Source organism: Pituophis catenifer, unplaced genomic scaffold, assembly GCF_029215685.1.
Source record: "Pituophis catenifer annectens isolate HBS135680 unplaced genomic scaffold, rPitCat1.0.hap2 SCAF_14, whole genome shotgun sequence".
Classification (NCBI taxonomy): domain Eukaryota; kingdom Metazoa; phylum Chordata; class Lepidosauria; order Squamata; family Colubridae; genus Pituophis; species Pituophis catenifer.
This window is the reverse complement of record NW_027256894.1, coordinates 15188075-15204201: the sequence shown is the minus strand read 5'-3', so window position 1 is coordinate 15204201 and position 16127 is coordinate 15188075. Positions and strand designations below refer to the sequence as shown.

The following is a 16127-nucleotide window of genomic DNA, read 5'->3' as shown; positions in this document are numbered from 1 at the left end:
TTTGGTTGAAGTGCCATGTTGGTTGCTAAATTTTATTGCCAATTCTTGTTGCTAAGGAAGTTGGTTCTTAAGTGAGCTTAAGTGAGCTTAAGCACACTTAAATTAAGTGTGCTTAATTTTAGGGTTTGTTTTTTTTTTTTTTTTGCAGTTGTTAAGTGAATCACACATTCGTTTAAGTGAATTTGGCTCCCGTCTTGACTTTGCTTGTCGGAAGCTGGCTGGGAAGCTGGCAAATGATAATCACATGACCTCAGGATGCTGCAAACATCATAAATACATCCTAGTTGCCAAGCATTTGATCACATGACACTGCAACAGGCGTAAGCGCGACTGTTCTAAGTCACTTTTTCTTGTGCTGCTGTAACTTCAAACAGTTGCTAAATGAATGATTGTAAATTGAGGATTACTGTATCCTCTCTAGTGCTCTAAGACAGGCAGATCTTCCCATTTCTCAAGAATGATAATGGGCTCAGAACAAACATCAGTTTATTGGCTAACAAAGTATTTTGCCCTCAAAGTTAGCTGGCATTTGATTTATGGATCTGAGTCATGTTTCATGAAATGTTCAACATGACTTCAATGAAGGAGTGAAATCTGCATTTCTGGCTGTTCAGCATTGTTCCTAATCTCTATAAATATGCTCCTAAAAATCATTCAACCTGAATTTAACTTTGAGCTGGTTCAGTTTTTACATTAGGTCTGCCCTTATGTATTGCCCTACATTCTGCATTTTAATCAGTGTTGCAACTTTATACAATTGGTATTCAGTACAATTTATTTTAGGTTCATACACTGGTGCTCAACAATTACATGATTACGTAAGCTTAGGGTTTTGGATGACTTCAACTCAACCATTGCAATTTGTAAACCATGGTTTGTGGGTTTACCATGTTATGAGGTGTGCGGTAGCTCAGTGACTAAGATGCTGAGCTTGTCGATTGAAAGGTCGGCAGTTCAGCGGTTCGAATCCCTAGTGCCGCGTAACAGGGTGAGCTCCCGTTACTGGTCCCAGCTTCTGCCAACCTAGCCGTTTGAAAGCACGTAAAAAATGCAAGTAGAAAAATAGGGACCACCTTTGGTGGGAAGGTAACAGCATTCTGTGCGCCTTTGGTGTTTAGTCATGCCGGCCACATGACCACGGAGACGTCTTCAGACAGCGCTGGCTCTTCGGTTGAAATGGAGATGAGCACCACCCCCTAGAGTTCGGAACAACTAGCACAGATGTGTGAGTGGAACCTTTTACCTTTTATGTAATGAGAATGTAGCCAATTGTGGCTTATTATTTTCAAAATTGTTTGGTACTGTATTGGCTCTGAAGGCATCTGAATTTTTAATGATGAAGACAGCAGGACTAAATAGCAAATCTTAAATCCAGGTTACGTCAAAGACAATGACACCTTAAACTCTTGCAAAAATCCCTCTTTAAATCATGCCAGAACAATTACTGAAAGAGATTGGGGTAACCTTTTATGCTAAGCCTTATTCTGCTTATTAACCAGAGTTTACAAAAAACGAGCAGGCTGGGTGAGACATATCAAAGCAAGCTGATCAGCTTAAAATTTAGTTGCAATGTGTGAACCAAGCCATACAGTTGTTTCCAGGATGATCGTGTTTTATTTTGATCAATGACCAAGATAACTCACAACATACAACTGCTTAAAGATGGCTCAAGGTTGCAACTGCTGCTCCCTTGAGCAACTTTTAAGGTGTGTCCCGTTCTTTGAAAACAACAAAGAAAGAATGATGGTATTAGTTAATGAGTATGTAACAATATTCTGCTTAATCCTCAATCCTACACTTCTGAAGCTGGATTTTTTTTTTTAACCACAGTGACTTTTATGCTTGTTGTAGACACTGCAGGAGGAAAAATCATGCTAGTCTACTGGGGCACGAAATCAAGAATCTGATAAGACCTTTTCTGCTAACACTTGTTATGAAAAGGCGTAAGATTCAGTGAGGAGCAGCTGTCTGTAACAGTAATGGAGTTACAAATGATCTTGGAGGTCATCTAGTCCAACCCCGAGAGTCTCCTTCAAGTACAATAAAAAGTATTTACTGTATTTACCTTTAAAGCAGTGGTTTTCAACCAGACTGCTTGTGTCTAGTGTGCCATGAGGTTTTTGTCTTATTCATGAAGTGTATAACTTAATAAAATTGTATAACACCCCCTGAAACCATGTCCGACACATTTAAAAATGTGTATATATGATTAATAATTTTTGGTCTGCCACCCAGAACTAGCGTTTTTATTCAATATCCTGTTGAGGATCCAAAAAGTGGAGACTCTGTCTCTAAAGTAATAATTATAGAAAGTCACTGCCACCTGGAGTCCACAACCAGAATCACAATTAAAAGAAAAGAATAAAATAGTATAAAGAAAGGATGGAGCTTGCAATCCAATGCATATTTTTTTTAAAAGATTCTGAATATGTCTTATCTAGAAAACTGACTTAGGACCAGGGGTGGGTTCTAAATTTTTTTACTACCGGTTCTGTGGGTGTGGCTTATTTTGTAGGCGTGGCTTGATGGTCATGTGACAATTCTTTAGGATTTAGCAGAGGTACTGGATTACCAGGCTTTTAACTGCTTGCAGAGCTGTACCTGTCTACCCATTTATTTTTGCAGGCAGTGATCTACTCATGTATTTTTGCAGGCACTGGTCTACTCATGTATTTTTGGAGGCACTGATCTACTCTCGTATTTTTGCAGGCACTGATCTACTCATGTATTTTTGCAGGCAGTGATCTACTCATGTATTTTTGCAGGCACTGGTCTACTCATGTATTTTTGGAGGCACTGATCTACTCTCGTATTTTTGCAGGCACTGATCTACTCACGTATTTTTGCAGGCACTGATCTACTCATATATTTTTGCAGGCACTGGTCTACCCATGTATTTTTGCAGGCACCGGTCTACTCATTTGTTTTCTTTTAACACTGATCAGCTGTAGGGCGGCCCTTTGAAGCCCCGCGACAAGAGTTTAAACAGTTTTTTTCCCTCTAGCCATCAGCTGGGACTCAGGAGGCAGCAATAGATTGAGGGTGGGGCCAAATAAAAGGTAAGAATAACGCAGGGGGTGGGGGGCGGCAGAACCGGTTCGGTGATGTCATATCGTCACCACTACCGGCTCGGTGGAACCGGGCCGAACCGGGAGGAACCCACCACTGCTTAGGACCATGGTGTATTTAATACAGCTAAGGGCACGTATCACACTTAGACATAATCTGATTCCCACATTATAATATGCTATATAAACAATGAATTCCAAACTATATTTTACCTTTGTTTTCTTCATGTCCTGCCTTTATTTTGATAAATAACACATGGTGTCTTAACATACCTAAAATTTCATCCTCCTCCTATCTTCCCCACAACAACAACCTTGTGAGACTTGTTGGGCTAAGAGCAGAGGTGGGTTTTACTTACCTTTACTACTGGTTCTCTTTGCGCGCGATCGCCGCACACCTGCTCGGTTCGCTCGCAGGACACCAAACTTGCGCTTCACGCAAGCGCGTTGCGAATCTGCCCAGCTGAGGTGCAGCAATCCACTCTGCTGCACCTCTCAGCTGGGCGAAAAAAGCGACATATAAGGTCGGCATAACGCCGGAGCGGGCAGGAGGGCCAAGCTCCCAAAGACAGAGAACCAGTTCGGTGATGTCATATCGTCACCGCTACCAGCTCTCGCGAACCGGGCCGAACCGGGAGGAACCCACCACTGGCTAAGAGAGTTTGACTCAAAGCCATCCAACTGACTTTCACTTCTAAAGTGGGACTAGAACTCACAGGCTCCAGTTTCTAGCCTGGTGCCTAAACCACTGGATCCGTGATGGCGAACCTATGGCACGGGTGCCACAGGTGGCACGTGGAGCCATATTGGTGGGCACGCGAGAGTTGCCATAGCTCAGCTCCGGCGTGTATGCGTGCACCAATCAACACAATGGCACAGTGGGCCTGGTAGGCCTGTTTTTCACCCTGACCAGGCTCCAGAGGCTTTCTAGAAGCCTGGGGATGGCGAAAACGGCCTTACCCACCCACCCCACCCCGAGAGGCCCTCCAGAGGCCGGAAACAGCCCATTTCCCAACTTCCGGTGGGACCGGAAGGCCCAAAAATCATCTGGCCAGCACACACATGCACGCTGGAGCTGAGCCATGGCAATACTTGCGTGCCCACTGATATGGCTCCGTGTGCCACCGTGCCATAGGTTCACCATCACGGCCCTAACTCTATTCTCTGGTATATTGAGATAAAATCTATAACCTCTCCTTTCAGATTTTCCAAGTATTTCCCTCAATTTCGATTTCACTCTTGGTTCTGCTGAATCTTACCACCTTATAACTTTGTTTTAAGCAGTGTGTCTTGTTCAGAAGCTGGGTGAATTTGTGCATAAATACCAAAGATTCATTATTATTATTATTATTATTATTATTATTATTATTATTATTATTATTATTATTTATTGAATTTATATCCCGCCCTTCTCCCCGAAGGGACTCAGGGCGGTGAATAGCCGAGAATTAAAATAACATACAATATAAAAGTTAAGATAATTAAAAATAAATTAAATTAATCGGCCTCCCAATTTAAAACCCCTATACAATTAAAAAACTAAAAAATATTATGGGCATATTTAAAGAAAGTTAGCTCAATGATATCTATATAATTTTGGTCGATAATCCTATTCTGCCTCAATGTTTGCTTCTTTAAAAAAAAATTTTTATGGACCTCTATTAACCAAACATTTTTGTGCCTCAGCTCCATATTTAACATCTATGAGTCATCATACCTTTCCTGTTGCCTCATCAACGGATTTATCTGATGGTTCCCAGATGCAAGGTTTATGCCATTCAGTCCCTTCCAAGTTTCTCTGAAAGCAAGTAGCATCTCGGTCCTTCTTACTCAAACGAGAGACCTGAATTCTTACAAACATTGACAAAGATGATTGCAAAAAAAAAAAAAACAAAAACATGCTGGATTGATGATTGACCATTGCAAATGAAAACAGAGGAATAAACATTTTACACGGTCGATTGCTTGATATGTGCCATCAAATCATCAAATCAACTCTTAGCCGACCACTTAGACTTTCTCCATGATGATCTAACCTTAACTTGATCTTTGAAGTCTTTCAATGACCACAACACAAGACAACACAACACAAACTCTGTTAAAAAGAGAAAAGGGCCAGCTTTCCTTATGGATTTCGTCTGCATGCTGCAAGAGCTGAATGGAATTTATTAATTATTTATTTATTTATTTATTTATTTATTTATTTATTTATTTATTTATTGGTTCGATTTATATGCCACCCTTCTCCGGAGACTCAGGGCAGTTTACAATGCATTAAGCAATAGCCTTCATACTTTGGTATATATATATATATATATATTTATTCTTTTTTAATTTGATTTATATGCTGCCCTTCTCCGGAGACTCAGGGCGGCTTACAATGCATTAAGCAATAGCCTTCATCCTTTTGTATATTTATACAAAGTCAGCTTATTGCCCTCACAAACTGGGTCCTCATTTAACCTACCTTAGAAAGGATGGAAGGCTGAGTCAACCTTGAGCCTGGTGAGATTCGAATCTCCTCCTCTTCTTCTCCCTTCCGTTTTCCCAGCATCAGAGCCTTTTCCAGAGAATTGGGTCTTTCTGTGTTCAAAGTTGGATCATTTGAGCCTGATCATTTGTGCCTCCAGTGAGACTCTTGGGTTGATTTTTTCCAATAATCCATTGGTGTGTTTTCTTGGTTTTCTTACTCCAGGGGTGTTCTTTAACATCAAACTTCAAAAGCATCAGTACTCTTCTTTTAACGGAGGTGGCCAATACTGGGGAACAAATCTTTCCAAGTTTTTTTTAAAGTTCTCTTTAAATATGTTCATCCTTACAGTAATCCTCGACTTTTACAATCGTTCGTTTAGTGACTGCACAAAGTTACAATGGCACTAAAGCAGGGGTGAAATGCTCCCGGTTCGGACCGGATCGCCTGATCCGGTAGCGATGGCGGCGGGTGGTTCGGAGAACCGGTAGCAAACATCCCTGCCCCCCCCAATGTCCAGCTGAACCCCGCGATCATCAGAGGCTTTTTTTTTTTTTTTTTACTTTTAAAAGACTTTTTTCTTCGGCCGAAAAAATGGTTTTAAAAGAAAAAAAAAGCCTCTGATGATTGCGCGGCTCAGCTGGGATCGTCAGAGGCTTTTAAAAGCATTTTTTTCTGCAATCTCTTCGTTGTAGAAAAAAAATGCTTTTAAAAGCCTCTGACTATCCCAGCTGAGTTGCCTGATCGTCAGAGGCTTTTAAAAGCATTTTTTTTTTACAACCTCTTCTGCCAAAGGTAAGGTCGCAAAAGGGGATCACTTGATCTCGGGATATAGCAACGGTCATAAATATGAACTGGCTGCCAAGCATGGGAATTCTTTTCACGGGGATGCTGTAAAGGTCGGATTTCTTTCAGCATCACTTCCTTGCAAAGAAGACTTTGGCATAGATTTCTGCAGCCCCAGTGCACATGGGGGAGCATTCACTCGAGCGGGTTTTGTAGTTGAAAACTTATGCATACTTCAAGAACATGTTTATTTAATTTACGGTAGCCTTCTCCTGACCTAGAGGCATACATACAAACTTGGCTGCAGAAATTGTGATAGAGAGGTTATTTCCCTTTCTGTTAAAACTCTGTTGGCAAAAAAAAAAGTATGGCTGTTTGTTTTTTCAGCTGTTCCCGAATTTACATCCTATCCGTGGATGCTTATTACCCAAAAGTCATATCCACTGCGGCTTACTGCTTTTTATTTAAAAGCCTTAAGGTTTTAAAGTAATTTAATGGGGCTGCCTGAAATGGAGATGAGCACCGCAGATTAGGACTAATTCAACGGAAGGATTAAAAGCAGGAGAAATCCTGACAGTTCAAGCAACAATCCCAAAGATGCTTTTTCAAGAGGCAATTTGGACTTTCCTCTTTTTCTTTGAAGACGTTTCTTCGTTTCTCATCCAAGAAGCTGAAGAAGAAGCAGAAGACATCCAAAACGTCTTCAAAGAAAAACCCGAAAATCCAGTTGCCTCTTGAAGAATCACCTTTGGGACAACCATAAACCTGATTTTAATCCAGATGTTAGTTAGTATGCATACTAACTAATGCTCCCACTTCGGGACATAGATTTTAATCCAGATGTTAGTTAGTATGCACAATCCAAGGTAGCCAAGAGATAACAGGTAAGGTGTGCAGAATTCAGTCTTTTTCTGAGCGGGAGACAATGCATGGCTAGGATTCATTCTAGGCCATCATGAAAAGAAACTACACTACACAGAATCCATTCACGGGTAAACGCGCGGTGGGAATTGTTCAAGAAACTATAGTTTAAATAAACTGCGATTTAGATGCAAAACGGATCAGGTGTCAGTCCGTACCCCTTTGGCACGGGCATTGAACCAGTCGAGTTGAACCCGAAGCGTCGGTTTGCTAAAACTGTTCCTAACCATTGTTAGCTTAGCTCCACGATCTTCCCTTCTTTCTGCGTCAAATATATTTCTTGCCACCGGCGCAACGTCCCTGGGAGAGGCTATGGGAACGCCGCCCGCGCTCTTGCACGCGAAGGTAAGGCGCGCACCCATTCACACGTTCGCGAGTCTCTCCGTCTCCCCTTTCCGACGCGCAGCTTCCCCGCTCTCCCCCCCCCCCCGCGCCGTCTCCAAGCGATAACAAAACGTGGGCGTCCCGGAGCGCTTTTATTTTTTTATTTTTGCATAGCTTTACGCCGATGGGCCAATAGGCGGCCGAGATGCCCTCCCTGGCATTTGCATAGCGGTCGCGGCGAGCCAATGGGCTGGCAGGTTCGGAGCGGGTTCGGAACGCGCTGTTTGCAGCCAGCTGGCCCCGCGTAGAGAGCTGCCGTGCGACGCCGAGCGAGGGGATCCTTTTCGCGAACCCGTGGCTGGAACGGAGCTCGGCCCGGGAGCGGCCCTGCTCTTTTGCGGGGAGCACTTGGGACTTAAGCCGCCTCTGCTGCTACTGTTGCTGCTACGGCCCGAGGTGGGAGCATGTCGGTGGCGGGCTTGAAGAAGCAGTTCCATAAAGCTAGCCAGGTAAGGCAGAGCTGGCGCGGAGGAAATCTCATGGTGTGAGTGCGTTTCCTTTTTGCTCTCTGAACTTGCCTGTTTTCTTGCAGGCGTTTCGTTACCCCAAGGTAGTCATTCCCCCAAGATGCTGCTTTTTCTGGCTTTTCTTTGAAGACGTTTCGCTTCTCATCCAAGAAGCTTCTTCAGCTCTGACTGGATGGTGGTTGGGGATGGAAGGGTTTATATGCTCCTTGCAGACAGCTTGGCATCGTTGGCATCCTTTGTAGAGAGAGAAAAGGTTTGTGGAGCCAAGAAGGCTCCACTATACCTTTGCACTACTCAAGTGACCCAGAGGACACAGATAAATCTCCAAACCACTCTAAAAAGAATGCGAAGGACCAGCTGCCTGCAAGGAGTTATAAGTCCTTCCGTTCCCCACCATCCAGTCAGAGCTGAAGAAGCTTCGTGGATGAGAAGCGAAAGGTCTTCAAAAGAAAAAAAAACAAGGTTCAGTTGCCTCCTAAAAAAACACTTCTGGGACAACCATGACCTGGATGACAGAGAATCTCCATACTAGACATTTACCCAAACTGGGTAACATCATCAGTGCTACTAGCATTGCAAGAAAACAGGCAAGCTCAGAGAGCACCAAAGACCCCCTCATGTCAACCCTGAGCTACAAATAGTCTCCTTTATTAAATCTGATGGGGTTAAACACTGCAATCCGCCTGGCAGACCTGAGAATGAGGGCACAGGCGCCCCGTAACTGGATTCGCATGGCACGCTAAACTCCTGTAGAGTTTACCACTGAGACATTTGGCTGTGTAAACCCAGCCAGGATTGTTCCTGCACCATAATACCACCTGGGATGTGCCTCCAGCCGCTTTGCTCTGCAAACCACGGTTGAACAAGTTGTGGCCTAGCTGGTTGTGTGAAAGCGATCCTTGGAGGAGAGCAGGGTGGATTTGATTTAAATCGAGTTGATTTAAATCACAAGTTAAATCATGATTTAAATCACTAGTAAAAAGGCTTGATTTAAATCAACTCGATTTAAATCATAATTTTTAAAGAGCAACTGCTACTCCTCTGACCCACTGTTGACTCACCGATAGTCCCAGTGTTGCAGAATATACAGCCTCATGCTACACAACTAAGCTCCATTTCATGCTGAATAAACTAAATTATTTATGTATCTTAAATAGAAAACTATCTTACGATAGATTTTTACCCCAAAAGTTTTTTATTAAAATAAATTCGATAAAAATCAAAAAAATCCGATTTAAATTAAAAAAAAAATCATTGATTTTTATCCACCCTGGAGGAGAGGGATGCATGGAGAGGTGGAGGCCTTATCTGAAGAAAGGTTGATGACTTGGATTTTCCTGCCAACTTTTCCTCTGGAGTGGATTATTTAGAGAAGGGCGGCAAATCTAATAAATAAACAAATGTAGATCTATGTCTATATATTAACTTACTCTATCCTCTCGGGAGGGACCCTGGGTTAAAAGTTTGACATTCTCTAGTAATTCTCTCCATAACTCAGAGCAAAGTCGAGTTTGCAGGCTGACTTGCTCAATGCTGCAACAAATTTCTGTACCCATTGTTGTTGTTGTTTTTGCATTTTTGCCTGGGCTAGCATTTCTCAAATATTCTTGAAAAGGTAGCATGTGTGAAGGGATGCTAGAGGCCAAAGGAATTCCCAAGCAGCCTTTGGGGCGGTCCTGTTGCCTGGGGATAGCAGCCAATTCCTCTCCAGCGTGTTTACTTTTCCAGCAAGTCCCTCTGGGAATTCACTTCTCTTCTCTCATTTGAGATGCTGATGGTGATGGAGTTGGCTGGCTGAGTGGTGAGCGGCTGCAGAAGGCAGCATCTTCTGTTGCTTTAAAATCCTTAGCAAGGTGTTGCTTCATCATATTCTTATCCGGAGCTGGATAGATGATTTCTCTTCTTCATTGGTTTTTAGATCCCCGTTGCCCCTTAGCGGGGACTAGGTCCATGTGCATTAACATCAAAGTGTTGCTTTTCTGGATAGGCTTTTTTTCTTTTACAACAAGGGACACTTTCTTCTTTGCAACTTGAAGCTATGTTGCAACTTGAAAGCTACTACAATTAAACCTCGGCAAGGAGAAATCTGCCATTCAAACTTGGGTTTCTGTCTAATTTTTTGATATTGATTAGGCATACCTCAACCTTTGTCATATGGAGTTTTTAGTAAGATAAGTTTTTTTCCTCCCACCCTGTTATCCTTAAAACAACCAGTCCTAGAGGAGATCAACCCTGACTGCTCTTTAGAAGGCCAGATCCTGAAGATGAAACTAAAATAGGAGTGAGCTTAAATGGACTCCGGAGGATGGTAGAGGACAGGAAGGCCTGGAGGAACATTGTCCATGGGGTTGCAATGGGTTGGACATGACTTTGCAACTAACAACAACAGGCTGACAAATAATAATTGGTTCAAAGTCAGAATCTTGAAGATCCTTATTCTTCTTGGAATTGAGACACTAACCTGTACAGCACAATGTTTCTCAACCACAATGTTTTTTTTACGTGGCTGTACACCGCCCTGAGTCCTTAGGGAGAAGGGCGGTATACAAATTCAAAAATAAATAAATAAACAAACAAACAAATAAATAAATAAATAAATAAATAAATAAATAAATAAATCCAACACAACTACAGTACTTAGTAAGGGTTTGCAAACTGGTAATATTTCTTCTTAAGCAGAACTGACAACAGTTATCTCTGGCATCTAAAAGAAGTGTTTTCCTCCAATCTTTAAGATGCTAACAAGTATGAGATGGCCTAATAATCTTCATCTGATGCTTAGATAAGGAAAGACTTGTGTTGTCAAATAAAAGGACCTGTATTTGCTTATCAGATTAGTCAGTTAAAATGCATTGAGTCAGACCCAGGCCTGATGACTACATATATGAATAAATGCCCTCAACTTTAATTCTTAATCTATCCCTGCCTATAGGATGTTCCAGTCATCTTGATACCTTCCATTTAGCTCATCCTTTGCCTTTCTTCATCTTTTGCTTCCTTTAATCTTGTCAAGCATGACTTTTTTTCTGTTGTTGTTAGTTGTGAAGTCGTGTCCGACCCTTCGCGACCCTATGGACAACGTTCCTCCAGGCCTTCCTGTCCTCTACCATCCCCCGGAGTCCATTTAAGCTCACGCTGACTGCTTCAGTGACTCCATCCAGCCACCTCATTCTCTATCGTCCCGTTCTTCTTTTGCCCTCCATCGTTCCCAGCATTAGGCTCTTCTCCAGTGAGTCCTTCCTTCTCATTAGGTGGCCAAAGTATTTGAGTTTCATCTTCAGGATCTGGCATTCTAAGGAGCAGTCAGGGTTGATCTCCTCTAGGACTGACTGGTTGGATCACCTTGTGGTCCAAGGGACTCACAGAAGTCTTCTCCAGCACCAGAGTTCAAAAGCCTCAATTCTTTGGTGCTCAGCCTTCCTTATGGTCCAACTTTCACAGCCTTACATTGCAACAGGGAGAACCATAGCCTTGACTATATGCACTTTTGTTGGCACTTTTTTTTCTAGTTGTTCATAATTTTTATTATATGCTTGAGGCCTGTGAAATATCTGTTGCTTATGATTGTCTTAAGGGCATTTTACTGATTGATTTATTATGTGCCCTCAAGTGCTTTTCCTGACCGCATAGCTAGATTTGCAGACCATGATGAGGCTGTTCCTGACCTAGTCTTTCAAGTTAGGAAAAAAGACCGTTTTTATTTTTGGTCCTACTAGGACTAACTTGTTGGTTCTTCTTGCAGTGCGTGATACTATTAGTAACCATCTCCAAATCCCAGATCCGTCTTCCCTCTTTTTCTCTCAAAGTTTTAATTTTAAACATTGGACACTATCACTTGCTTCTTTGGCTTGCTTCTTTGAATGTCATCTCAGGTTTTCATTGCTATCCTCCATAAATTTAATCATGTCTTTATTCCTTGAGTACAGAACACTATCTTTAACTGTTCTTGAGCTCAATTATATGTCATCTTCTTGTCTTTACGGTCAACCCAGAGTTCATTTCATTTATGGTTGATGCTACTTTGGGCTACTTAATGTGTATCATTAATCTAGTTTTTTTTTTAAAAAAAAAAAACTTTCATCACGGGCTTTTCTTAGTCCTCTTTATTTTCAGACGACAAAATGCCACCATCTGCGTATCTCAAATTGTTCAGGGGTTCAACTTCTAATTTTAATTCCAACAGCCCTATTGTCTAATCTTGTATCCAGTCTTGCATTTGTATACATTAAGTGGCCATACAGACAATATGCTCCCTTGTCTTTCTTGCATTGCTTTTCTGAGTCTTTTCATTGCTTTTTTGAGCCTGAGTTTTTTTTTCAAACTCAGTTATTACAGTAAGTATTTGTTCATTGTAAATGTTCCTTGGGGGGGAAAAATAATTAGATGCATTCTGATACAGACATTAGCGTTAATCATTTCTAGATCTGTTCGGTGCCTTAAATTCCGTTCAGAAGGGGTGCTTGGCATATGAGAGAGAACGAGCATGGCATCTATCTGTGACAGCGAGATGGGCAGTGTATAAATTTAATAAATATAATGAATAAAGAAATGAAACATCTGCAACTCACTGAAACAGCAACTTCTTTCCAGAATCGTGGGACCTCGGAAGCAGATGTGTTAGGCTTGAATTCCCCATGTTCTAAAACCTCTCTTCAAAATTGAATCTAAAACTTTGGATAGCCCTAATGCAGGTAGTCCTTGACTTACAACAGTTCATTTAGTGACCATTTGAAGTTACAACAGCCCTGAAAAAAGTGACTTATTTCATTCCTTCCCTCCTTCCTTCCTTCCTTCCTTCCTTCCTTCCTTCCTTCCTTCCTTCCAATATTGATATTGATTTTTTCCTGGTATGATTTGATTGCTTATTTGTACCCTATGACTATCATTAAGTGTTGTACTTTATGATTCTTGACGAATGTATCTTTTCCTTTTATGTACACTGAGAGCGTATGCACCAAAGACAAATTCCTTGTGTGTCCAATCACACTTGGTCAATAAAGAATTCTATTCTATTCTATTCTATTCTATTCTATTCTATTCTATTCTATTCTATTCTATTCTATTCTATTCTATTCTAGAGAGAGAGGGGGGGGGCTTTGAATTTGAGCTTGTGTTCTGATTGGTTGTCAGACTCCCATGGGGCCATGCAGGGGTAACTTTGTAGGTTGTCTTTTGAGTCCCAGGCTCCGTTGACCCTTGTTGGGTGATGATGTAATGAAAGGGCTTTGGGCAATTCCTACTACCCTGTTTCCCCGAAAATAAGACCCAACCAGAAAATAAGTCCCAGCATGATTTTTCAGGATGCTCATAATATAAGCCCTACCCCCTAAATAAGCCCCAGTTAAGATTGTCAGCCAGATGGATGCATTTAGTACTATATTTCCCCCCAAAATAAGACCTAACCAGAAAATTAGCCCTAATAAGTCTTTTGGAGCAAAAATTAATATAAGACCGGGTCTTATTTTCAGGGAAACACGGTATGGCTCTGCTTGAAGGAGGTAGATCTTTGTTATGTAGAATAGATTGGCCCAGGCCTCAAGGGCCCATTGACAAAGGTGGAGGGCTGAGTTTCTGCCTCCCTTTTAGGGGAAATATTCTGCCCTTTTAATGTTTCCTAAAATATCTCATTTTCCTAGGAGAGGGCTGGATGCAAACTTCCTACAGTAGAGGAATTTGATTTTGAGAGAGGCGGGTTTTCTTTTTCAAATTTATTTTACAAAGGACGTCGGAAGCTGTGATGAAAACTGCCCATTCAGTCTTTCAAATGAAATTTGAAAGAAGTTGTGAATGCTCCAACCCTGGAAGTTTTTAAGAAGATGTTGGATAACCATTTGTCTGAAGTGGTGTAGGGTTTCCTGCCTGGGCAGGGGGTTGGACTAGAAGACCTCCAAGGTCCCTTCCAACTCTGTTATGCTGTTATTCTGTTAAATCGGGGCTGCCCTTTTCTCTTTGACTGTCCCAGAGGTTTAGATAATACATTTTTTAAAAAATTTGCTGGCTCCCATTTTTAAAAAGAAAAGTCACTGCTTATTCCACCAGTAAATTACTCATCTGAACGAGGCAGCTATTAGGCCTCCTTTCTGATGTCAAGAACAAAAGAGGCATTCTTCATAAAGTTTGACTAACCCCAACGTAAGCACAGCCGAGCAACGCACGTACAATAACTCTGTAATGCATCTCAAGAGTATAAAATATTCTCTGTGGGTTGCCCTGGATTTGTTTCACTGCTGAATCATAGATTAGCGGAGCACGTAGATAGGGTGGCCCCTGACACATTGCAGGAATAAAAGGCATGGGTTTGTGTAAAATATGTCCATGCTAATTGGTGGCTAGAGATGGTGATTTAGCAATAATTACCATCATGTGAGTAAAAAATGGAACGACTCTTAAGATAAACCGTAGCAACTATAGGGGGTAGGTGGGTGGATAGTTGGTATGGTAGCGGAGACAGAAAATTAGCCCTTTTGAAATGTCCAGGCTGATGGCTTGAAAGTAATTGAGAGGAATAGAAATAGAAATAGAAATAATAGAAATAGAAATAATAGGAATAGGAATAGGAATAGGACTAGGACTAGGACTAGGACTAGACTAGACTAGACTAGACTAGACTAGACTAGACTAGACTAGACTAGACTAGACTAGACTAGACTAGACTAGACTAGACTAGACTAGCAGAGTACAGAAGAGTAGAGTAGGGTAGGGTAGGGTAGGGTAGGGTAGGGTAGGGTAGGGTAGGGTAGGGTAGGGTAGAGTAGAGTAGAGTAGAGTTGGAAGGGACCTTGGAGGTCTTCTAGTCCAACCCCCTGCTCGGGCAGGAAATCCTACACCACTTCACTCAAACGGTTATCCAACATCATCTTAAAAACTTCCAGTGTTGGAGCATTCACAACTTCTGGAGGCAAGTTGTTCCACTGATCAATTGTTCTAACTGTCAGGAAATTTCTCCTTAGTTCTAGGTTGCTTCTCTCCTTGATGAGTTTCCACCCATTGCTTCTTGTCCTGCCCTCAGGTGCTTTGGAGAATAGCTTGACTCCCTCTTCTTTGTGGCAGCCCCTGAGATATTGGAACACTGCTATCATGTCTCCCCTAGTCCTTCTTTTCATTAAACTAGACATACCCAGTTCCTGCAACCGTTCTTCATATGTTTTAGCTTCCAGTCCCCTAATCATCTTTGTTGCTTTTCCATAGAAGTAGTGATAGTCCTTGATTTATAACAGTTTATTTAGTGACTGTTTGAAGTTACATTGGGACTGAAAAAAGTGGCTCATGACAATTTTTCACACTTATGACTGTTGCAGCATCCCCATGGACACGTGATCAAAATTCGGACATTTGGCAACTGGCTCATATTTATGATGGTTTTAGTGTCCTGGGATTATGAGAAATCAGCTTTTGGGACCTTCTGACCAGCAGTTACTGAGGAAGCCAGATTCCCTTAACAACCGTTTACTAATTTAACAGCTGCAGTGATTCCCTTAACAACTGTGGCAAGAAAGGTCATAGAATGGGACAAAGCTTTCTTAACAACTGTCTTGCTTAGCAACAGAAATTTTGGGCTTTATGTTTAGAATTGTTATGCAGATGTAAAAATGAGTGAAAGTGAATTTGAAACTAATTTTGGATAGATATAAATGGATTTATATAGATGAAAATGTTAAATTTGAGTTAAAATTGGGTTTTTTTTAAGTTTTGAATTTCTTTTTTATCTTCTTTTCTTTTCTTTTTTGTTTACTTATAAAAGATGTAATGGAAATTGTGAATTGAGCTTGTGAAAGGAATGTAAGCGTGGTAACCATCTATGACCGGATCGAGATTTTTGCTCTTAAAAGTTATGTTTTATGTTTAAATTTGGAAAAAATAAATAAAAAATGTTTACAAAAAAAAAAAAGAAAGAAAGAAATTTTGGGCTCCATTGTGGTCGTACCTCGAGGATTACCTATATAAGAGATGTGTCTGCTCATAGGGTCAAAGCAGTGGTGAAATCTGAACTGGCTGCACATCATGCTGGGCGCGCACATGCGTGCTGGGCAC

General features: G+C 41.5%; 1 protein-coding gene across 3 annotated transcripts in view; it reads left to right on the top strand.

The window, feature by feature from the left end:
• Positions 1-7875: 7875 nt before the first annotated feature.
• SH3GL3 (SH3 domain containing GRB2 like 3, endophilin A3) overlaps positions 7876-16127 on the top strand; it is a 32614-nt gene continuing 24362 nt past the window's right edge. For 2 of the 3 annotated variants that reach the window (XM_070953277.1, XM_070953280.1), the window contains exon 1: positions 7876-8078. In XM_070953277.1, coding sequence (XP_070809378.1) covers positions 8034-8078 — 45 coding nt within the window. In that variant the 5' untranslated portion in view covers positions 7876-8033. The remainder of the gene's footprint in view (positions 8079-16127) is intronic. The other variant, XM_070953278.1, reaches the window with a different exon arrangement.